This window comes from Myotis nattereri (genome assembly GCF_964212035.1).
Source record: "Myotis nattereri genome assembly, chromosome: 21".
NCBI lineage: Eukaryota > Metazoa > Chordata > Mammalia > Chiroptera > Vespertilionidae > Myotis > Myotis nattereri.
The window spans coordinates 9,570,104-9,595,015 of NC_138097.1; the positions used below are offsets into that span (position 1 = coordinate 9,570,104).

The window sequence follows — 24,912 nt, forward strand, 5'->3', positions numbered from 1 at the left end:
AGCACAATTCACCATAGCTAAGATCTGGAAACAGCCTAAGTGCCCATCAGCAGATGAATGGATTAGAAAACTGTGGTACATCTACATGATGGAATACTATGCTGCTGTAAAAAAGAAGGAATTCTTACCATTTGCAACAGCATGGATGGAACTGGAGAGCATTATGCTAAGTGAAATAAGCCAGTCAATGAAAGAAAAATACCACATGATCTCATTCATTTATGGATAATTAAGACCATTACAAACTGATAAAAAAAAATAGATACAGAGGCAGAGCAGCATCTAACAGACTGTCAAACTATAGCAGGAAGGCCAGGGAGGGTTGGGGGGGTGGGTAAGAGATTAACCGAAGGACTTGTATGCATGCATATAAGCATAACCAATGGACACAAGACTCCAGGGGGTATGGGAGGCTAGGGGAAGGTCAAGGGGAGGAAAAAAAAAGGAGACATATATAATAACTCCTTGTAATACTTTAAGCAATAAAACAATAAAAAAAAACCCCTGTCTAACTTTATTTAGCCTAGTGTTTCCCAAACCTGGTGGACCATGGAAGTTCTGGACACCTTGTGGGAGTGTTCCACGGGACCCCAGTTTGGGGAGTGCAATGAAGGAAGGCAGTGGGGAGTCTGTGGAAGTAGGGGAAGGGGCCTTCAGGAGAAACCATGGTCAGGGGTAAGCCTCAGTAAGCCCCAAGTGCCAGAGAAGAGGGAAGATGGGGGCCTAGATGCCAGGGGCAAGAGGCCATAAGAGAAGGAAAGGGTGCGTGGGAGAGATCCATGGTAGGAAGGGACTAAAAAGACCAGGGTGCTGTTGGATGTGGAGGGGAGAACAGAGAAGGCAGCCTCCGCCCACTCACGCCACCGCTCCCTCCCAGTGGGCTTCCCCGAGGACAGGCCTGGAGAGGGAAAGGTGGGGTCAGCTGCCTCCTGGGGAAGAACAGCCCCCAGAAGGCACCGAGTCATGCTGCCCCACTATGGACAGATTGTATTGTTGTAAAATCGGCAGCAGTTGTCCAGGCTGAACTCCGGGCTGGTGCTGAAAGAAAGCAAAAGCTTGTCTGACCCCCAGCACTGGCTCTGCTGGCCCCTACAGGCTGTGCAACCCTGGAAAAGTTGCTCCATGTCTCTGGTCCATCTTTCTTCCCCAAATTTGGTCCTCAAGCCCCACTTCCTCCTCCCCTGGCCACATCAACCATGGCCATGACCTTTCTATTCCTTGCCCAGGTGCCCATGGCATCCCCTGGCCCTCACCTCTGAAAGGCCTTGCGGCAGCACTGGTACACATCAAAGCTGGTGCTGCTGAGGGTTGTGTTCAGGAGGCTCGTACAGTTGACCTCGGCCTCCCTGGGCACATAGAGGATCCCTGTGCAGAGAAAGCAGATGGCAAGCAGGGTCTATCCCCTCACTTCCCACCCTCGGGGACTTCCGAAGAGTCCAGAGCCCAGTGCCCAGCCCAGCGAGAAATCAGGGCTCTGCCAGGCAGGGACTCACCTGCCACACAGGCGTTCATCAGGGACACACAGGCCCCTGTGAAGAGTGCCCGCAGCACGATCTGGGAGAAGTCGCTCTTCCGGTGGGGGACCATGGAGGCTGCAAGGAGACAGGAACGCTCAGGGCCAGGACGCCGAGGGCCTCTCTGCCCACGCTCTGCACCACTGCTGCATCTGCTGACTCCCCTTTCTCTTCTAGGCGGCCAGGGATGGACACTGTCCTCCTGACACTGGCTGAGTTGGGGAGTCCTTGGCCTGACTTGGGCCACTAGGTAGCACCCCACACCTCTCCACACACCTCACCAGAGGCAGATGTAGGAAAAGAACCTGAGTCTGGAGTCAGGAGGACCTGGGATTAAATACAGGCCTAGCCATTGGCCAGCTGTGTGACTTAGGCTGTCACTTCACTTCTCCACGAATCCGTGTCCTCCTCTGTAAAATGGGGTGGTTACAAGCCCAGGCAGGGGGACTGCGAAGAGTGGAAGGAAGGGGTTTCTGCAGAGAGCTGAGAGCTGGGCAGAGCCTGCCTCCCTGGGTGCCCAAGGCCTGCCTGTCCACTGGGAGTGGGAAATGGCAGGCCAGGGTCTCAGGGGAGAGAGACCAGCACCGTGCTTCCGGTCCCTCCCCAGATCCCAGAGCCAGGCTCGGCCTGGGCCGCACCAGAAGCCAAGAAATCATGGAATTCCTGGGCTGGGAGGAACCTCCATGGCCATCTCATTCAGACCTCGCCTTAGACAAAGGCAGGGAACTGAGACCTACAGGTCCCCAGGAAGTTGTTTCATAGCCGGGACTAGAGCCCAGGTCCCCGACAGTCCAGGACGCCCGGGATGCCCCCCAAGACTCACCCAGGCCTCCCAGCATGATGCCAATGGAGCTGAGGTTGGCAAATCCACACAGGGCGTATGTCGTGAGGATTTCTGCTCGGACCTGGAATTACAGAGGATGAGTGACGAGGGGCTCCCTCAGACGGGATGGGAGCACCCTACACCACCCGGCTCCCTGGCCTTCACATCACCCACTTGCTCTGTGTGTTTTCTTAAGATAAATTTTTATTGATTTCAAAGAGGAAGGGAGACAGAGAGATAAAAACGTCAATGGTGAGAGAGAATCATTGATTGGCTGCCTCCTGTACACCCTACACTGGGGATTGAGCCCATAACCCTGGCATGTGCCCCTACCAGGAATGGAACCTCGACCTCCTAGTTCATAGGTGGATGCTCAGCCACTGAGTTACACCTGCTGGGCTGTTCTGTGTCTTTGACCTTGGGAACACTCGGTGCGGCCCCGCCAGGCCTTGCACACCCACCTCTAAGGCAGGTCAAGCTGCACCACCTCAGGCGCCCTTCGCTCTGCTCAGCTTAATCACCAGCCCTTCTGGACGTGATTCAGGCGGGCTCAGTCCTACCAAGCTCTGCACCCAGGGGGCACTTGGGTGATTGGCCCCTTCCCAACACTCTACAGTCTTGCACTCCTGACTCCTGTGGACTCTTCTGCTGAGAACTTTGAGGGTGGAGGGATTGTGGCCTCGTGAAGAGAATGAGGGACGTGGAACCCAACCAGCTTGGGTTCCAGGCTTGTCCCCAGGTATGATCAGGTTGAGCAAGTCAATAGCCTCTTTATGTTTTCGTTCCTCCGTCTGGAGGGTGGGGAAGACAGTACCAGCTTGGAAGGATCGTACCATCTATGGGAAACACCAGGCACACAGTACAAATTTAAGCAAAGTAATTCTTCTCTTTTGCTCTGCACAGTTACTTAATTTTCCGGAAAGAGGTGTTTTGAGTCAAAATGCAACAATTTGAGAGGAGGGGACAGGGATTGGCTTAGACCCATACTTCATATCATATAAAAAAATAAATTCTAGATCATTGAAGTAGATAAATATTGATATTTTAAACAGCAAATAATGCAAAATATAGGATAATTATTATAGTTACAATGTAGTGTTATTACTCTCATTTTGGAGAGGGGAAAGCCGAGCCTCAGAGTGGTTAGGTAACTGAGGAAGTCCACATAGCAAGAATGCGGCTGTGTCAGATTTTGAACTCAGTTCTGCCTTCAGAGCTCATGCTTTTAACAACACCATGACGTTCCAGAAATTTAACAATTAGCAGATTTCTGGAATGGAGAAAACTGTCTAAGTTTAGAAATACTAGAAGAAATTCCAAAGGAAAAGATTTGGTGTAAAATGTGTGATAAAAGAAAAATCACTGAATACAAAATAAAGTGGGGGGGGGGAGGCAAATATATGTAGACAATGTAACAGAAAACGGTTAATGTCTTTATACCATAAAGAGTTTATTAAAATTAATATAAAAAATATAGCCCTAGCAGTCAGTGATGGCGAACCTTTTGAGCTCAGCGTGTCAGCATTTTGAAAAACCCTAACTTAACTCTGGCGCCGTGTCATATATAGAAATTTTTTGATATTTGCAACCATAGTAAAACAAAGACTTATATTTTTGATATTTATTTTATATATTTAAATGCCATTTAACAAAGAAAAGTCGACCAAAAAAATGAGTTCGCGTGTCACCTCTGACATGCATGTCATAGGTTTGCCATTACTGCCCTGGCTGGTTTGACTCAGTGAATAGAGTGTCCGCCTGTAGACTGAAGGGTTCCGGGTTCGATTCTGATCAAGGGCACATGCCCAGGGTTTCGGGCTTGATCCCCAGTAGGGGGCGTGCAGGAGACAGACTATCAATGATTCTCTCTCATCATTGATGTTTCTATCTCTCTCTCCCTTTCCCTTCCTCTTTGAAATCAATATATACATATATATATATTCATATATACTTTTTAAAAAACAGACTTAAAAAAATAATAAATATTAAGACTCCTGCATCCTGCTTGCTCACCTATAGTCACCCTCCATATAGCAGCCCAAGTACTCTTAAAATGTGAAATGTCAAATTGTCAGTAATATCCTACTGCTCCTTGGCCTGTTCCACTGTCTTTTATGATTACCACCTTCTCTACCTGCACTCTCTCCTCTCAGTTCTCTAAACAAGTGCTTTTCAACCTCAGGGCCTTTGCACATACCTCTTTCCCGGGAATGCTTTGCCCAGCTTCTCCTGGCCCCCTCTCCTCCCTCCAAGTCTTGGCCTAAATTCCATATTGCAGAGAGTCCTTTCCTGACCAGCCAATAAAGACCTCCCTCTCTCCCCCATTTCCTCCTGGTGTCTCCTTCATAAAACCATGAATTGTCGTTATTTTATTTTTTATTCTTTTGCTTTCTTTTGTTTTACCTGTGTCCTTCACTAGATATAAGTTCCATGACACCAGGATCTGTCTGACTCCCCTTTCTATTCCTGGTACCTCACAGAATGCATGGCACCTCAGAAGTCTCAACAAATACTTGCTGAAGGAATGAAGTTCATGAAAAAATGACCCTGCTCTGGCTGGGTAGCTCAGTTGGAGCATCGTCCCATACACCAAAAGGTTGTGGGTTTGATTCCCGACCAGGGTACATACTTACCATACACCAAAAGGTTGCAGGTTCGATCCCCGGTCAGGGGGAGTGTGTGTGTGGGGGTAACAGATCAATGTTTCTCTCTCACATCGATGTTTCTCTCCCTCCCTTTCTCTCTCAAAAAATCAATAAACATATCTTCGGGTAAGGATTTTTTAAAATGGTCCTGAAGGAATGTACCATCCACTATCTCTACAGAAGAGAGTGAGAGAGGAGCTGAGGATGAGGAGTGAGAGGGAAACTGCTTTTTACTCCATATAAAGTTTTTTTTAGAAAGAGTACATTCCTTTACAATTAAAAGACAAAAAGAATATTTCACGTTAAAAGTTCCTAGTAACCCAAGAAACATAAATGAACACCATGAGCTATTATTTGCCCATTCAACTAGAACTTCTTTTTTTAAGAGGCGACTCAGTGTGGGGTGAAGGCATTGCTCACAGGCACAGCTGGGGGTGATTTCAGTTGCTATAACCCTTTGAGAAAGTTACTGGCAGCAACCACAGGACTCACGCCCTTTGACTGAGTCATCCCACATCTGGAAAAGCTCCCTAGGGAATGATCCGAGAGCAGGGAAAAGTTCTGTAAACAAACCTATCCCCTTCAGCATTGTGCATGATCGCCAAATAACGGAATTCACCTTAACTGACGATAAATCAATATCATTTTTGATATGTGTAATGTGTGAGAATACAGATATCAGAAATGAAGCTTAGCCCTAGCTGGTTTGGCTCAGTGGATAGAGCGTCGGCCTGTGGACTGAAGGGTCCCTAACTCAATTCCAGTCAAGGGCACATGCCTGGGTTGTGGGCTTGATTCCAAGTGGGGGGTGTGCAGGAGGCAGCCGATCCATGATTCTCTCTCATCATTGATGTTTCTTTTTTTTTTTTTTTTATGCTTTTAGTTCTATTATTTTCTTTATATTTCTTTTTTTTTTAATTAAATCTTTATTGTTCAGATTATTACATTTGTTCCTCTTTTTTCCCCCCATAGCTCCCCTCCTCCCAGTTCCCGCCCCACCCTCCGCCCTCACTCCCCACCCACTGTCCTCATCCATAGGTGCACGATTTTTGTCCAGTCTCTTCCCGCATCTCCCACACCCCTTTCCCCCCCAAGAATAGTCAGTCCATTCCCTTTCTATGTCCCTGATTCTATTATAATCACCAATTCATTCTGTTCATCGGATTATTTATTCACTTGATTCTTAGATTCACTTGTTGATAGATGCATATTTGTTGTTCATAATTTGTATCTTTACCTTTTTCTTCCTCTTCCTCTTCTTAAAGGATACCTTTCAGCATTTCATATAATCCTGGTTTGGTGGTGATGAACTCCTTTAGCTTTTCCTTATCTGTGAAGCTCTTTATCTGACCTTCAATTCTGAATGATAGCTTTGCTGGATAAAGTAATCTTGGTTGTAGGTTCTTGGTATTCATCACTTTGAATATTTCTTGCCACTCCCTTCTGGCCTGCAAAGTTTCTGTTGAGAAATCAGCTGACAGTCGTATGGGTATTCCCTTGTAGGTAACTGAGTTTCTTTCTCTTGCTGTTTTTAAGATTCTCTCTTTATCTTTTGCTCTTGGCATTTTAATTATGATGTGTCTTGGTGTGGTCCTCTTTGGATTCCTTTTGTTTGGGGTTCTCCGCGCTTCTTGGACCTGTAAGTCCATTTCTTTCACCAGGTGAGGGAAGTTTTCTGTCATTATTTCTTCAAATAGGTTTTCAATATCTTGCTCTCTCTCATCTTCTGGCACCCCTATAATTCTGATGTTGGTATGCCTGAAGCTGTCCCAGAGGCTCCTTACACTATCCTCGCATTTTTGGATTCTTTTTTCATTTTGCTTTTCCGGTTGGTTGTTTTTTGCTTCCTCGCATTTCAAATCATTGACTTGATTCTTGCGCTCCTCTGTTCTGCTGTCGGGAGTCTGTATAATATTCTTTATTTCAGTCAGTGTATGCTTAATTTCTAGTTGGTTCCCCAATATAACATCGAGGGTCTCATTAGTTTTCTTGTAGATCTCATTAAGTTTATCGGCGGCTTCTAAACAGTTCTTGAGAGACCTTAAAAGTGTGGATCTGAACTCTAGATCTTCCATTGACAATTTTTTCCTGTTTCTTTGTCTCTGCATTTTGTTATGCTTCCTTGGTGCACCCCCTAGTGGTCTTTGTTCGAGGTCTTATATTTAAATCTTGATTGTTGTAGCTAATTTCAGGGAGGGTTTGACCTCCAGGCCAAGTGGCTATGAGAATCAGCTGTGTCAGCAGTGAGAAAACTTCTGTCCTCTAGGGAGGTGCTAATCTGGCGTTTGCCTGAGGCTATCCGGCAAATGGCTCTGTGCAGGGCTTGGGCGGGGCGGGGCGGTCGCACAGGATCAACAGGGTGGGCCAGAGAGAGCAGTTATGGCAGCTCTCAGTCCTGTCCCCAGGGGCTCTGCCTCTCTGAGTCCCAGCACCCGCTGCAAAGCTCGGAGAGAAAGCTGCACTCGCTCTGACCGAAGCCAGACAGTCCCGCTTCTCCTGTTTGAGTCTGGGTCCCTAAAGACTCGCCCGGATCTGGAGCTCAGAGTCTGCGACTCCCTCCCGATTGAAAACGCCAACCGCGCCCTCCGCCACCAGCCCGCTCTGCGCACTCCGCACCTCAGAATTTGACTTCAGCACTGCGCCTCCTCTGAGTGTCCGTATGCGTTTCTCTTTCCTCCTAGTTGTAGGACTTCCACTCAGCCAGCGTTCCAGTGGTTCTGGGTGATGTCCCTTCCGTCTTTTAGTTTCACTTTTGAAGTAGTTGTTCAAAGCAGCAAACTCCAGCGTTAACCTATGCCGCCATCTTGGTTCTCCCTCTATTTTCTTTATCACATCATTGATGTTTCTATTCCTCTCTCCCTCTCCCTTCCTCTCTGAATCAATAAAAAATATTTTTTTTTTAAAAAAATGAAGCTTAGCCCAGTCAGTGTGGCTCAGTGGTTGAGTGTTAACCTATGAACCAGGAGGTCATGGTTTGATTCCTGGTCAGGGCACATGCCCGGGTTATAGGTTCAATCCCCAGTAGGAGATGTGCAGGAGGTAGCAATCAATGATTCTCTCTCATCATTGATGTTTCTCTCTCTCTCTATCTCTCTCCCTTCCTCTCTGAAATCAATACAAAAATATATACAGTATACTTTTTAAATGATGCTTATGTCATAATAGTAGGTGAGAAAAGCTGGCTACAATAGAGTTTGAATACTAAAATGAAAACTATACAAATTATCTTTAAAAGAACAGAAGAAACTGTATACAACAATAGCTATTATTTTAGGCTGGTGTGAGATTGGTAACTTTTTCATTCCTGATGATGTGACATGGAGCTTGAATTCTTTTACAAAGGTTCATTTTATAGCTTTTATAGTTTTAAAAATAAACTTTAACAGAAAGAGCCAACCCCTGAACTGAATGCAATGTACTGACAGCGGCTGTAGAGGTAAGGTCTCCCTACTTCACCCTCAGGGCTCGCTGGAGGCTCATACCTATTCCTTCGGGGTAGATATAGCAGGTGTTACACCAGTTTTTCTAGAGAGGCAAGGAGCAGCGGCTGGCCCAAGGCCGCACAGGATGGTAGCCCATCTACGGCCAGATCTCCCACATCTCCCACAATGCACCTCAGCCTCCTGAGGACCCAAGGTGATGGCTGTGAGGCCCGAAGCCGTCTTGGGCCCAGGTCAGTAGGATGTGGGAGGTGGAACGCAGGGCCCATGGAGCTGGGTCATGCTCCTGCCTCAGGAAGGGGACCAGACACTCACGGAGATCCACTGCTTCTCGCCGTCGATCCACTCCTCAACCCCAGTAAGGCGGCGGTTCTTGTACTTGGAGAGCTTCTCATAGGCCACAAACTCATTCAGAAACAGCTTGATCCCCAGCAGCTCGGACACCACCGGGCAGTCCTCCCAGGCCACTCCCATTAAGAAAGCCACCGGCCGCAGGATGTAGGAGCACATGAGCTGAGATACAAGGCAAGGGGAGCTGCTGGGACCCAGGCTGGCCTGGGCTCTGTTGAATGTCCACCACCACCCACTGCCCAGGACTGCCCCCTCCCCAGGCCGTGCGGTCGGCTGGGGCTGTACCTGAAAGCTGAGCCCCTGGATGTTCACCATGTGCCCCAGCCAGGAGAAGGTAGCATTGATGAAGTCCAGCACGGCCAGGAAGGCGATCAGGTTGGCCACGATGTTGGCAATGACGTTCACAGAGATGGCGGCCCCGCTGCTGGCGGCTTCTAAGATGTTCTGAGCATCTCTGTTGTTGGGATCAAGAGTCATCTTATTGGCCTGACCCCACACACAGCAAGGCCTCTCATCCTATGGCAGTGACGGCGAACCTTTTGAGCTCGGCGTGTCAGCATTTTGAAAAACCCTAACTTAACTCTGGTGCCGTGTCACATATAGAAATTTTTTGATGTTTACAACCATAGTAAAACAAAGATCTATATTTTTGATATTTATTTTATATATTTAAATGCCATTTAACAAAGAAAAATTGACCAAAAAAGTGAGTTTGCGTGTCACCTCTGACACGTGTGTCATAGGTTCGCCATCACTGTCCTCTGGGGTCAGAGAAGAACCCTGGACAATGTAGTTCAGAGCCGAAGGTCCTTGTTTTTTCCCTTTGACACACACAGAGAGAAGGGTTGGTCCCAGCACCAGAAGGAGACCCAGGTTTCCAGGGCAAAGCAGACCACGACAGGAGCCACGAGCCACATGTGGCTTCGGAGCACTTGAAAGGAGATTGCTCAGAGCTGAGGTGTGTGGTAAATGGAAATCACACACTAGGTTTTTAGAGTTTTAGTATCAAAATATTCAATATGAAAACAAATCATTTTATAAAAATGTTGAGAAGATAATATTTTGGATATATTGGGTTAATAAAGTATTTTATTAAACTCTCCTGCTTCTTTTTACTTTTTAAAAGACAGCAACTAGAAAATTTTAGATCATATTTCTATAGGGCAGTGCTGCTCTCGACCTTCAGGGCGCTGTGAGCATACTGTATCCCCACGCTCATTTGTCAAAAGTGATATCTTTTCAAGATTTTTATTTATTTTTTAAATATATTTTGATGGATTTCAGAGAGGAAGAGAGAGGGAGAGAGAGATAGAAACATCAGTGATGAAAAACAATCATTGATTGGCTGCCTCCTGCAGGCCCCCTACTGGGGATGGAGCCCACAACCTGGGTATGTGCCCTTGACCGGAATAGAAGCCAGGACCCTTCAGTCCGCAGGCCAACGCTCTATCCACCGTGCCAAACTGGCTAGGACCCTTTTCAACATTTTTAAAGGATAGATGTTACTCGGCAGCTGTTAAGAACATGATGAAGAGGTGTTAGGAGGTGAGTGAGATCCGGGACAGCGCTCAGTAAGTGAATATGTGATTGACACACTGGTGGTCAGAGCTCAAGGTTTGTGGAGAAGGTGGCGAGACCCTCCTCACCACACAAGACCCTCCCATGCCTTGACCAGCCCATTGTTTCCTGCTGTTCCAAGATGGAAATTGAGATGCAAGAACTGGAGCTCCCGTTTTTCTAAGCGAAGCCACAAAGAGGGCAGTTTAAGGCAAGAGGTGAGCCTGGGCTTGGTGGCAGGGCAGAGAACACGGGACCCACTGCTGTCTCCTGCCTCTGCTCCTGTCCCCACCTCCCCACCAGCATGAGTCCTGCTGTGCTCACCCGGAGCTTAGCTGCACTCCTTCCTCGTTCCTGAACTTGGACTCCTCTACCTCCGGGTAGACCAGCTTGGAGAGGGCCAACGCGCACGGGGCGGCCATCACAGAGGCAGCAATCAAAGAGGCGGCGTCGATCTGCAAGAGGGAGATGGGGGTTACAGGAGGACGTGGGGGCCAAGCAGTGCGGCCCAGGGCAGCAGGGGCCACTGTACTCAGCCCCACTGGGCTGTCATTATTGTCAGAACTGCTGCCACCTTTGTCCATTATAATTCCTTTTATGTGCAGCGGGCCCCAGGCTAGAGTACAGAGCTCATATTTCCCCCAGAGTGTCTGTAAGTCAGGTACATGCCCTTGACCAGAATCAAACCTGGGGCCCTTCAGTCCGCAAGCCGACACTATCCACTGAGCCAAACTGGTTAGGGCGGCAAGATTGCTTCTTGAATACTCACCTCTTCAAGGGAGCCCATCACACCCCCTCCTGGGTTGGAGAGCTCTTCTCAGGAAATCTACCTCCCACCACAGCCACCCTTTGGCCCTGGGTCCTGATGTCTCTGGAGCCATGCTTCGAAACCCTTCCCAGCAAGATGGCAGAGCCACCTGAGCCCCAGGACTGTCCCTTCCTGGATTTCTATCCTTGTGGTGGCCCCAACCCCTCTGCTTCCCTGTTCTCTTCCACCGTGTTATTGACCAAATGGGGAAATTAGAGCCAAGCCAAACACACAACAATGGGGAGTGGCTAAGCATTGTCAAGCTGCCATAGAAAACAATGGTTACCAAAGCTTCACAATCACAGGGAAAATGACCACAAAATTGCATATAGAGCATAACCTCAATGATGTGGGAAAGCAGGCTCTGGAGCTATAAGACCAGAAAGAAAGACACCACAGTGCCAACCAGTTCTTGCTGCCCCTGGAAAGCCAAGGGTGATTTTCTTTTATTTCTGCTTTTTTGTGTGTTTTGAAAATTTCAAAAGGATATATATTGCTTTTATAAACAGAAAAGTAAAATAGACTTCTTTTTAAATTTTATAATAAGTCAACTGCAGTTCTTAAATTTTATTTTATTATTTTTTTAGAGAGTGGAAGGAAGGGGGAGAGATAGAGAGAGAGGGAAATATCGATGTGAAAGAGACCCATCAATTGGTTGCCTAACACCAGAGCCTGGAACCGAGGTACATGCCCTTGACCGGAATCGAACCGGGGACCCTTAAGTCGGCAGGTGATGCTCTATCTGCTGAGCCAAACCGGCTAGGGCTGCAGTTCTTAAATTTTAAATAAAAAGGACAAGAAGGAGGGGAGGTAAATTTAAGCCGCAATGCTGTGAGGCAGTCGTGGCCACAGCCTCAAAGGCCCCAGCTGGACATGTCCTGCTCATCTTGAAAAGGGGTGAGTCTTGCCCAGGCAGGGCTCCCTGGGCCACTGGGCCAGCCCATACACGCTCCCCCCCACCCCCGGCCCCCGCCAGGCCAGCTGCTTCTCAGGTCCATGACATCCCAGATACCCGGGCAGGAATGCCTTCTGTTCCAACCCCCAAGGCCCAGGTCAGAGAGGGATACAGGGCATGAGCTCTCCATTTGAATTTTCAAAAAGATCTTTACTGAGGCCCTGGCTCAGTGGCTGAACATCGGCCGGGGGATTGAAGGGTCCCGGGTTCGATTCCGGCCAAGGACACATGCCTGGGTTGCAGGCTGGATCCCCAGTAGGGGGTGTGCAGGAGGCAGCCAATCAATGGTTCTCTCTCATCATTGATGTTTCTATCACTCCCTCCCTCTCCCTTCCTCTCTGGAATCAATAAAAATATATTTTTTAAGAAAGATCTTTACTGAGAAAGAAAATACATCCAGACAACTACAGAGCATGACGCTGGCCTGCTTCAGGAGGAGGTATTTCTGACCCTACTATGTCAGAGAAGTAACTACCATGTCTTCAATATCATGCTAATTGCATGATATCGCATTTAATTCTTAAGCTGCTGTGCGGTGGGCAGTAATCTCGCCCATTTTACAGGTGTTAAAACTAAGTAGTGGATGTTCACTTGGCCTCACTCAGGACCCCGCTGACCTGTGCCCAACTCTTGCACAACTGACTAAGGGGCATCAGTGGCACTGCCCGCTCCTCAGTGTCACCCTGCCCGGCCGTGTCCACAGCTCCTGGCACACATCTTTTTTTTAAAATATATTTTATTGATTTTTTACAGAAAGGAAGGGAGAGAGATAGAGAGCCAGAAACATTGATGAGAGAGGAACATTGATCAGCTGCCTCCTGCACATCTCCCACTGGGGACGTGCCCACAACCCAGGTACATGCCCTTGACCGGAATCGAACCTGGGACCCTTCAGTCAGCAGGCTGACGCTCTATCCACTGAGCCAAACCGGTCTCGGCCTGGTACACATCTTAATCTCCTCTCGCGGTGGCTCCTGAACCAGAGGGGTGGGTAGAGAGACCGGTTCCCAGGATTAGTGAAGAGAGTGGGTGCCTGCTTTAGAGTTTTGGAAAATATGGTGAAGAGGGAGATGTACCATGTGCAGGCCACCATGAAATAATTCAGTCAAGTAACCCTAGGGTCCCAGACCAGAGAGAAGGTCTAGATCAGCACTGTCCAAGGCAAATACAGTGAGAACCACATCTTTGACTTTAAAGTTTCTAGTAGCCAATTAAAAAGAAACAGGTAAAATTAATTTTAATAATACATTTTATTTAACCCACTCTATCCCAAATATTATCTCTCTACCCATGTCATCAAATTAAACTTATTAATACGACATATGGACTTTTTCCATACTAAGTCTCAGGGCAGATCTCATTTCAGACCAGCCCCACTTCAAGTGCTCCATAGCCAGCCATGTGTGGCTTCATGGCTACTGGGTTGGACAATGCGGGTCTAGAAATATCCAGATATTAGCAATAGGAAGGTGCAGGACAGAGGGACCCAGAAGCTGAGCAACAATGAGAAAGGAGGAGAGAACAAGAGGGATCTTCCTGTAAGTCAGAGGCTGAGGGCAGAGCAAGGATACAGTGAGGAAGTGCCTTGAGGAGGGAGTGAAAGGAGAGGGGAGAGGGTGGGAAGAAGGCAGGGCTGTGGGAGAAGGTCCGAGGCTGCTGCAGTGGCGGCCAAGAGCCAGGTGGGGGCAGAAGAGAGCTTCTCTGATACCAGACTTCTCTAGTAGGTGCTTTTCACCTGGGCCAGCTGGGCGGTAGCCTGGGGGCTGCCAGATATAGGCTGTGAATGGAGGCCCTGGTCATCTGGCTGGTCCTGGCAGCCTCTGCACATTCTGTAGAGCTACAGGCAAGTGGGCACCCAGGCCCCTGCTGCCTGGGGCCGCCCTGGACTCCTGCCCGAGAAGGGGAAGGAGAGCAGCATGAGTTGTAAGGCAGGTGGAAAAGGGACAGAGTTCTTCCAGGATTTTAGCCTGAAGTAAGGGCAGCCACATGGATGCAGCAGAAAGACCATTCTTTTTTTTTTTTCTTTTTAATATATTTTATTGATTTTTTACAGAGAGGAAGGGAGAGAGATAGTTAGAAACATCGATGAGAGAGAAACATCAATCAGCTGCCTCCTGCACATCTCCTACTAGGGATATGCCCGCAACCCAGGTACATGCCCTTGACCGGAATCGAACCTGGGACCTCTCAGTCCGCAGGCCGATGCTCTATCCACTGAGCCAAACCGGTTTCGGCAGAAGACCATTCTTTTAACTGGCTGCGAAACCTAGAACCAGGTGAAGACAGTCAAAGGCCCTAAGTCCTGAAAATATTATGAGTCCTGAAAATATTATGGCATTCCCGCCCCTAATACGCCACCATGAAAAAAAGCTTCGGGAACAGTTTCGAGTTTCCAGTTTTGAAATATCAAACACCTTCCTAAATCAATTGGAGGTAGAGCGGGTGGGGGGTGCACCAGCTCTGATGGACCTTCTCTAAGCCTCAGTGTGAAGCAGGTGACCTCGAAAATTCTAGATGGGAGGGTGCCAGGCCGGAAGACAAAGACAAGAGAACTTCTTGAGGTCACAGAGCCACCTCTCTGCCCAGGCAGCTCTGTGGGGTGTGGAGCTGAGCTGACTGGTGCAGCCCAGTGTCCTGAGGGAGAAAGTGCTGAGGGGCAGTCTGGCTTGTCCCTTGGCCACCCCCAAGGACAGAGATGAGAGGTGGAATTTGGGACCAGAGGAGAGGACAGTGGGGGTCATTCTGTCATCCCTCGACTCAAACATACACAGCATCAGGGACAGTGAAAGGCAGACCATGGCCCACCTCACTCTAGGGCAGTGGTTCTCAGCCTTCTGGCCCTTTAAATACAGTTCCTCATGTGGTGACCCAACCATAAAATTATTTTCATTGCTACTTCATAACTGTAATGTTGCTACTGTTATGAATTGTAATGTAAATATCTGATATGCAGGATGGTCTTAGGAGACCCCTGTGAAAGGGTTGTTCGCCCGCCAAAGGGGTCGCGACCCACAGGTTGAGAACCGCTGCTCTAGGGGCTTGTGGCATGGCATTGTATGGATAAATTCACCCAACTCATCCCCTCACTGCTTGACATTTAGGTTGTTTCTTGTTTTGTTTTGTTCTTCTATTGCAAATAATAATAGAATTTTGCATATTTGACCACTTGTGAAAATATTTCTGTATCCCGATATTTCTAACTGGATCAAGGGAAAGTATTTTAAAACTGACAGCAAATTACACTCCCTTTCAGGAGTGTGTTCATACCCCAAAGGAGATGTAGGCACCCAGCAGGGAGCCGGCAATGGTGGCATAGCCTCCGGTCATGACAACGTGGATTTCAGAGAGCGTCATGTCCTCCAAGTAGGGCCGGATCAGCAGAGGAGCTTCGGTCTGCAAGCAGGAAAGGTATCAGACAAACAGAACTGGCCGGGCCAGCACAGGAACCTGGGGAGTTCCCTCCCCACTGGAGTGGGCAGCTCCCAGTGAGTGCTGGGGGTCCCAGGGGAAGAGACAGCAGGTGGGGTGAAGACTGTCGTCTGTACTTGACTGAATCGCTCTGAACATCCGTGTCGGCCTGGCTCTGTACAAGGACCCCCAGCCCTGCCACTTGGCCTGATAATGCTCCTGTGTCGAGCTCCTACCACGTCCAAGCACCTCACAGTTATTACTCACAACCTTGTGAGGAGGAAGACATCATGCCCTTTTTTCATGAGTGCAAATAGAGGATAAGAGAGGTTCAAAGAATGACCTCTTTTCATGCAAAGGGCCAGGAGCAGATGTAACTTGGGTCTAAACTTTTTGTTTTTTTTTTAAATATACTAGAGGCCCGGTGCATGAAATTTATGCACGGATACAGTCCCGAAGCCTGACCTGCGATCAGGGCCATCTTCCCCAGCTGCCCGCAGCCGGTCCCGCCCCCCGCTGCCACTTTCTCACCCCCCCACCCCCCCGTTCCCTATTCGCCATCAGGTGATCGGTGCCTGACGGCTGGGGGAAGGGACCAAGAGGTCAGCTTTTCCCACCCAGTTGCCAGCCCTGCCCCTGCCACAGGTGGCCAGCGTGCGATTGGAGCCTGCTGGCTGGGGAAAGGGACCAAGAGGTGGTCAGTGCGCCCCAGAGTGACTGGTCCAGCAGTTGTTCTGGTTGTTCTGCTGATAGGGTCAATTTGCATATTACCCTTTTATTATATAGGATTTTTATTGATTTCAGAGAGAAAGGGAGAGGGAGAAGGAGAGGGAGAGGGAGAGGGAGAGAGAGAGAGAGAGAGAGAGAGAGAGAGAGAGAGAGAGAGAAAGAAACATCAATGATGAGAGAGAATCATTGATTGGCTGCCTCCTGCACGTCCCACACTTGGGATCGAGTCCACAAACTGGGCATGTGCCCTGACTGGGAATTGAAATGTGACCTCCTGGTTCATAGGTTGATGCTTAAACCACTGAATCATGCCAGCCAGGCTGAGCTTTCAGTGAAGCCTGGGGGTTGCCAGAAAGAAAGGCAAGTATGTCTTTTGGTGACAGATGGGCCTGGATCCTGGAATGGTCTGCAGAGACTCGCCCTCAGGAGGGTCAGGCCTTCTGAAAGGGAGGGACTCAGGACTAACTGTGCCTTCAGAGTCACACTTACTATGAAAAATACATTTTCAGAAAGAGGAAGGGAAAAGAAAGACAAAAGGATGTAGTAGAAAGAACCCTGGTCAGGAACTAAAAACAATGGGATTCTAAGTCCTGGCTTATCTTGTTGGATCTTAGCCAGTCATTCCTACCCTTGAGCCTCGGTTTCCTCGTGTACAAAAGGGGAAAGGTAGATTCCATCTCTAGGATTTGTGCGTCTCTAAGCTGATGAAGGCAGCCTAGGCCCAGAGGAGTAGGAGGTGCCAGATAGCATACTCCCTGGCATGACTCAGATGTGCGTCCTGAGGCAGCCGTCTTTGGTGACCCCGGGAGAAGGTTCAATGGCTCTTCTACTGACTAAATCAGAGCTCCAGGGACCCAGAACAGCTGGTCTCCATGGGGAGGCTGCTGACAGGCATGACAGCAGGAGGTGCAGGACCCACCTGGCTCACAAAGATGTTTCCAGCCACACTCAGGGTCTCAGGGGCGGTGGTGCACATGGTGACCTGCATCAGCCAGGCAATCTAGGAGCAAGCAGGGCTGGCATCAGCAAGTCCCAGAGGCAGAGAGAGTCAGGAGTTACCTTACGAGGCTTCCTTCCAACTCCCAACCCACGCAGAAGCCCCCTCCCCTACATTTCCTCCAAAAGGTCCATTCATCTTCCCCTTCCAAACCTCCATTGATGGGGACCTCCCATCCATGAAAAAAGGATTCCTTGGTCAAATATATTTGAGAATTACTGTACACACACACACACACACACACACACACACACACACACACACCTTGGAGATTACTACATATTAGCTCAGTAAAGGCTCTGACAAGTCCCACACAAGACTTGTTTAAATTTGTTAGCATCAAAAAAAACCCCAAAAACCACAAAACCATTTTACTGTGGGATCCCTTTACCTAGTAGCATTTATTAAGCTGCTATGGAACCAGAGTTTCGTGAATAAGGCTTTGGAAATGCTATATTAGAAAGTTCTTCCTTTCAATCAAGATAAAATCTGCTTCTCTGGAATTTCTCCTCACTGCTGGTACCTCCTAAACTGCCCCTTCCCTCCATGTTTGGAGACAGCTATCCTATACACAACCTCCTCCACCCGGGCCTTCTCTTTCCCAGGCCCATCATCCCTACCTCCTCCATCCAGTCCGTGGAGCGTATGTTCGGCCCTGCACACTCTCTCTGATGGTTCAGTTTGTCATAGCCCCTTGGTTAAACACATTCTCCAAACGGAGGCATCTTTGCCTCCCTCATGCCACACTCTGTGAACTCTTAACATAATCGCAGGCGGTTTCTGCATTCCCGGCAGTCACCTGACGGTATTGGTTTATTCTGAGCTCAATCAGCTAAAAACTCATAATCTTTGGCCTGGTGCAATGCTGTCTCCTGCATCCTGATTTTGTGCAGCAGATATTATGAACATAAGCACAGGATTTGGCATTTACACCAGCTAAGTCTGGCCAATGTGGCCCCTGCTCCGGTCTCACAAGATTTTTTGGTATGAATTATTTTTTCCCCTCTAACATTTCTTCTCAATGCACCCTCAATTCTACAAACTTCCCTCCCACAAAGATTACCCTGGATTGTGGTGCCATGTCTGCCTAGTATCATGACAACAGACTCTGTGAAAAGATATTTGGTTAGCAGTAGATTTGAGAAAGGCTAGGGGGTTGGGGGAGGGTTTGAGCCATGGGAGCAAGGCATTCTGGGAGAGTGTGAACCCCCGGAGCAGGTGTCTCTGGGAGAGCCCAGGCCACGGTGTTGGGACTCACCTTCAGGATCAGCCACTGCATGAGGCCCAGGTAGTAGAGAATGGACATGACACAGCTGAAGAAGACAATGATGGGCAGAACCTGCAGGAAGAGCGGAGGCCCCGGGTGAGGGGCAGGTGGGTGGCTGGGACCAGGCAGGGCCTCAGGGATACCTACCAGGCAGCCTCTCCACCCAAGGCCTTGCCTCTCAGAGGCCTGACAGCGTCAGGGAAGCAGCTCTGCATTCAGTGCATGGGATTACATATGTGGCCTCTCCAGAGGCACGTCTGTCCCCTATAAATATTGACCATCTGCCCAGCCATCCCTCCTCCTCCCCTCACCACAGACGAGGCCTGCGTTGTGGTAGAGAGGCAGGAAAGAGTCCACCACTTTTTATGGCCTGTAAAACGAGCATAAGATGTCTTTCTCTCGCTCTTTTTTTTTTTTTTTAAATCCTCACCTGAGGATATTTTTTCCATTGATTTTCAGAGAGAGTGGAAGAGAGAGGGAAAGGCAGAGAGAAATACAGATGTGAGAGAAACACATTGATTGGTTGCCTCCTGCACGAGCCCTGACCAGGGCCTGGGCCGGGGAGGAGCCTGCAACCGAGGTCCATGCCCTTGTCCGGAATCACACCCAGGACCCTTCGGTCTTCAGGGCAACGTTCTATCTGCTGAGCCGAAATGGCTAGTGTTCTTTCTCTCTCTTTGCACAGTGTCTGTCCTTGGCTATGAGCTCACTCCCTGGCCCATGACTCTGGCCTCAACCTCCCTCCTGTGCTTTGGGCCCGAGTTAGGAGCCCCTTATCTGGCTCAGAATGAGACTCCTCATGGACCTGCAACCAGCGTTTCCTCCTGTCACCTCGCTCCCTATTCCCAAGCTTGTCACTTCTCTTTTCTCACTCTGAGCCTCACCAATTCTTCCTTCAAAATTTCTTTCCCATCCATCACCCCGTCTCCTGGCCAGGGCCCCACCCCAGGGCCCCACCCCAGGGCTGCCTCACTGCAGGCTGATTTCTAGTCACCAGGACAGGCAATAACGCACATGTGTCTCAGGGGAGGGGGAGTTTAATAACCTGATGTACGGCCACACAGTGGAGCACTAAGGCTGGGAAGCGAGAACGAGGCAGCTCTCTCTGCAATCATTTCCAAGAGAGTCGTTAAATAAAAAGGGAAGGTGGAGAACAGGGTGCTGCTCTATGTGTAGAAAAGGGTGGGTGGCACTGTGTGCGCTCCTGTGTGGGCACGCAGTATCACTAGAAGGATCTGCGAGTGCCTGGGATGGCAGCTGCCTTGCAGAGGGAACGGGTGACTTGGGGGCGGGTGGGGGGGGGGTGTTGGGGGGGTGGGAGGGAGACCCACTTTTTACTATATCCCCTTTTGTTCTGTTGGAATGTGTGATCTGTTCCAAACAGGTTTAAAATAGTAAGTCGGGCAGAGTTGGTAACAACACGGGAGCATTCTTATGATAAAATGGCAAGTGGGAGAGTTGGAATATCACAACCATTGAAAACATTAAAAGCAGTTCACCCAGCCGAAACCGGTTTGGCTCAGTGGATAGAGCATCAGCCTGCGGACTGAAAGGTCCCAGGTTCGATTCCGGTCAAGGGCACGTACCTCAGTTGCAGGCACCTCCCTGGCCCATTTGATGTGTTTCTCTCACATCGATACTTCTCTGTCTTTCTCTCTCTCTTCCATTCTCTCTGAAAATCAATGGAAAAATATCCTCGGGTGAGGATTTAAAAAAGAGGAAGAGGAGGAGGAGGAGGAGGAGGAGGAGGAGGAGGAGGAGGAGGAGGAGGAGAAAGAAACAGCAAGGAGAAGGAGAAGGAGGAGGAGGAGGGGGAGGAGAAGAAGAAGAAAGAAACAGCAAGGAAAAGGAAAAGGAGAGGGAGGAGGAAGAGGAGGAGGAGGAGGAGGAGGAGGAGGAGGAGAAGAAGAAGAAGAAAGAAACAGCAAGGAGAAGGAGGAGGAGGAGGAGGGGGAGGAGGAGGGGGAGGAGGAAGAGGAGGAGGAGGAGGAGGAGAAGAAGAAGAAGAAGAAAGAAACAGCAAGGAGAAGGAGGAGGAGGAGGGGGAGGAGGAGGGGGAGGAGGAGGAGGAGGGGGGAGGAGGGGGAGGAGGAGGAGGAGGAGGGGGGAGGAGGAGAAAGAAACAGCAAGGGTAAAAGCTTTTCGGAGAAGCTGCTATGTGGAAAGGAAGAGGGGCTGGAGCAGAGAGGGGTGGAGGAAGGGTTGTTGTTGTTTTTAAGAAGAGAGAATCTTGAGCAATCAGAATCAGGCTCTGGTTCAAAATGCACGGGGATGACAGAATGGCCCTGTGAGAACAGAGACTGCCCCGGGCAGCTCCCCTGGAGACCAGACAAGATGAGGGGTTTTCCTTCCCTTCCCTTCCCTTCCCAAGGAGGCTGTGGGATTTATCTGGACCTGCTCCACTTGGCATCTGTCACCGGCGTCACTGCCGTGGGGGATGTCGCCTGACAGGGAACACGGGCACTGTCTGGATAAACCCTTTCCTGCCCCGTGACTCCCTGTGACTGCCTGGTGCTGGACACACCCTCAGCACGAGGGGTGCTGACATCACTCTGCCGTACCCTTGGAGTAAAATGCACGGAGGAGCACGTACTGTCTAGACAGCTTGTCCAATTTAGCATGCGAGGCGACTGCTCTGCAGGTTGGCAGGGCTGCGGAGAAGGCAGGAGCCAGGAAGGAGGGTGCCCAGGGCGCTGGACCCAACTGCAGAATGGCTTTCTCGGGGCAGCAATCAGAGACATTTCTCTCTGAGAGATGGGAATCGATGGTGGAAGGGAGGCTGTGTTTTGGATTAAATGGTGACTGTCTAGGGAGGGAAGATGCATGGGAGAGAAGAGAGATGGGCCTGATCTTTCTAAGGTGGGACATTTAATACTAAGCAAGGTCCCTGAGGCCAATAGGACCTCCCAGCCAGGAAACCTCCCTCCACCAGTGGGACACTGAGGCTGTGAGATGCTGGTTACCTGCCCAAGGTCACACACCTGCCAAGAGACAGAATACCCCCTGCCCACCAAGCAGTTTGCCCAGACCCTGCGTGACCCTGAGGAGCTCTGCTCTGTGCGAGCCCTGGGGCCTCATTTCCCTGTTTCGGGGGCAGCACCCATCCCCTCCAAGGGTAGCCTGAGCCCAGGGTGTAGCTGCCCCAGTAAGTCCTGACCACCGCTTTGTGGAAACTCAGAGCATGCTGTGCCTGCTAGTACCAATGTTCACCCATAACTCAAGGGAGAAGTACTTCTAGCTCTTCTCAGCAAATGGTTCTCAAAGTGTGGTCCCCGGACCAGCAGCACCACCTGAGAATTCATTAGAAATGCAATTTCTGAGGAACACGCCCCCACCACCTGTCCAAAGTGGGCCTCTCCAGACACTGCTGGGGCTGTTGATCTGGACACCGCCCTCTGAGGACCACACCTCTGAGCAGATGTCATGTCCTCACCGGGAAACAGATTCCAAAGGCAGGACTGAACCCATTTGGACAGAGCCCTGCTGCTTCCTCTCCCTGGAGAGAGCTGAGCAAACCTTACACCCCCAGCCCCCAAGCCCAAGCACTGCAGCCCCAGGCAGCGAGGAACCACAATGACCCAAAGTGAGAAGATGCCTCAGGCTGATTGCTGCAACCCCAGCAACTGACAGAAAAGCAGATAAACTGGACATGCCTCCTGACTTCCTGCCGACCTCACACCCACTCCTTACCCTGCCCCTGCCTCACTCTCTCAGAGCTCTCCTGGTTCAGAGGTCCCAACTCCCTCCTTTGCATCCCAACTTGGTCTCCAGTTATTTCCCAGCCCCTCCCCTGAACATGGTCATTACTAAATCCAATGGCACTTTTTTAAAAATATGCTTTTAAAAAATTTATTTTAGAGAGGTGGGGGGTTGGGGGGAAGGAAGAGGCATAGAGAGATAGAAACATTGACGAGAGAGAAACAGCATCCATCAGCTGCCTCCTGCATGCCCTCTACTGGGGATAGACCCCCACAACCTGGTAACTGCCCTGACAGGGAATTGAACCATGACTTCTTGGTTCCTAGGTCGATGCTCAACCACTGAGCCACAGCAGTCGGGCAATCCAATGGTACCTTTCAGTCCTTATTTGATTTGGGGTATTTTTTGTCCTTGTCTTACTTACTATCTTTTTTTTTTTTTTCCCCAAAATGTGGCACTGCTGGCCATTGGGGATTGCAGAGGCTGCATCAGGCAGACACCTGAAACCCCTGGGAAATGAGAACATTTCCTTCTCCCTAGGGCAGCGGTTCTCAAATGACCCTTTCACAGGAGTCGCCTAAGACCATCGGAAAACACATCTATAATTACATATTGTTTTTGTGATTAATCACTATGCTTTAATTATGTTCTGTGATGAATTGAATGTCAGTAAAAAATTTTAACAAGGATGGGGGTCAAGGATAGGTAACCAGGCATAATTCCAAGTCTCCCACTCCTAGACATCTGCACGTCAAGGTCCTGATTAGACACTTGTAACTATCAATCAGGACGTTTGTGGTTTCTGTGAATAAAAGCTCGTCGAGCACAAAGCTCGGGGCTGTTACAGGAGGGGCCTGTGGCAGACGCTGGCCAGCTCAATAAATCCTCACTTGCTGTTTAAGACCTAATTGGAGTCGGTGGTCTTATTCTCGCAAATGTTGGTCCACAACATTTGGAGGCCACAGTGAGATACCTGGCAGGGGTGAGAGGGACCCCCTTTTTAGGGCAGGAGGCTCTCACCCACCGACAGGGGTGAGAGGGCCCCCTTCTCTAGGGCAGGAGGCTCTCTCCCATCCATCACCGGGCAAGCGGCGAGGACTTACTGAAAAATCCTGCAGGAGGTAAGGACAGGAGGCGTCTGGATGAGATCTCACAGGGGAGTCAAGGGGAGGGCTGGACGCAGCACTACCTCCTGACTCCAGCCGGTGGCCACGACGGTGACCACGGCATCTGACAAGTGTGACTTTCGGTTGCACAGGACTTGTCTGTCTGGTGTTTGTTGTCAAAATGGGACAGTCGTTGTCTGCTTCTGTGTGCTCCCCGCTGCAATGTTGTCTTAAGAATTTTCAGGACTTCAAGAAGAGAGCCGGAGACTACGGATATGATGTTAATGCTTTTGATTTACAGTGATTCTGTGAACGGGAGTGGCCCACTTTCCAGGTGGGGTGGCCGGATGCAGGGTCTTTCGATCTGACCACTGCCTACCGGGTCCATCATATCATATACGGGCGCCCAGGGCATCCTGATCAAATTCCTTATATTTGGGTTTGGGTTGACGTATTGTCCGAGAAACCCCGGTAGATGAGGGCATGCCTCCCGAGGGGAAAATCGGGACAGAGACAGACAATTCTTTTGGTTGGGCCCCAGAAGGGAAAGGCTCCCCCGGTCCTTCAGGGAGAGCAGGAAGAACCCATTAGCTGTCCCCCCCCCCCATGCTCCCCCAGCTCGGATCTGGGTGAGCCCCGGCCTCAGGCCCAGGCCACACCACCAGCTCTTGACCCAGAGCCCCTGCCTCCCCGAGGCCAATTGTCTTCCCTCTGGACCCACCGAAGGGAGGGGCTTTGTCATCCTCCAACCCCTTCAGTCCGTTCCATACTAGACAATAGTTCAATTTGTAACAATGAAATTGGGGGTCACCACAACATGAGGAACTCTATGAAACGGTCACAGCATTAGGAAGGTTGAGAACCACCTCCCTAGGGCTTTCTCAGAAAGACCATGTAAGCAGCACTGCTGAGCTTAGCAAGCGGTGCACGTTCCAGAGGCTGGAGTGTTAGTGAGGGGATGAGCGGACGTGTGCTCCAGCTCAGCCAGACCCAGGAAGGATGCGGGACCCTGAGGGGAGGCCATCATGTGGGTGGAAAGTTACCAGAAGGGAAATAGAGCCAAGGTGGAATGACTAATCAAAATGATCCAGCCAGGCTGCCACCTCCACTGTGCTGGACTCCAGGCCAGGGGCAGTGGGGACTGAAGGACCCTCCCGCAGGGGCTCAACTTCCTGGAGGAGTGATGAGCTGGACTGTGGCCCAGCTGGAAGCAGCTTGGATTCTAAAAATCTGAGCGAGCCCAGAGAAGACTTCCCCAGGCTGACATGGGCCAAGGGCCTTGGACCAGGTCCACATGATTCATGGAAAGAACCAAAAGAAAGCTTCTGAGTCTTCTATTCGACTCAGCAACAAAGCCACTCCTACACTGAGGATAAGTCCCAAGCCTGGCAAGTGTGGGTGTTCATGTGCATGTATGCATGTGTGCATGTATATGTTTATGTGTGTGTGTGCATAATGCAGGGAGGAGGGAAATTTGTGCCTCGTGAATCTTGTGAGAGAGGGAGTTCTGTGGCCAAGGGGCATTTGTCTGAAGTCCTCCCTCGCCTGACCCATCTTTGCTCAGAAAGCCCTGGCTAATCCACTGACAGTCTGTCCAAAGGATAGGGCCTCAC

The 24,912-nt window shown here is 49.8% G+C and overlaps 1 protein-coding gene across 2 annotated transcripts in view; it reads right to left on the reverse strand.

Moving 5' to 3' along the window:
* Window positions 1-200: 200 nt before the first annotated feature.
* SLC28A1 (solute carrier family 28 member 1) overlaps window positions 201-24,912 on the reverse strand; it is a 37,160-nt gene continuing 12,448 nt past the window's right edge. For both annotated transcript variants that reach the window (XM_081114728.1, XM_081114727.1), the window contains exons 9-18: window positions 18,486-18,566; window positions 17,150-17,230; window positions 15,361-15,486; window positions 10,655-10,785; window positions 9,059-9,227; window positions 8,738-8,935; window positions 2,338-2,419; window positions 1,494-1,592; window positions 1,254-1,365; window positions 201-1,038 (exon numbers count right to left, since the gene is read on the reverse strand). In XM_081114728.1, the coding sequence (XP_080970854.1) occupies window positions 975-1,038; window positions 1,254-1,365; window positions 1,494-1,592; window positions 2,338-2,419; window positions 8,738-8,935; window positions 9,059-9,227; window positions 10,655-10,785; window positions 15,361-15,486; window positions 17,150-17,230; window positions 18,486-18,566 (1,143 nt within the window). In that variant the 3' untranslated portion in view covers window positions 201-974. The remainder of the gene's footprint in view (window positions 1,039-1,253; window positions 1,366-1,493; window positions 1,593-2,337; window positions 2,420-8,737; window positions 8,936-9,058; window positions 9,228-10,654; window positions 10,786-15,360; window positions 15,487-17,149; window positions 17,231-18,485; window positions 18,567-24,912) is intronic.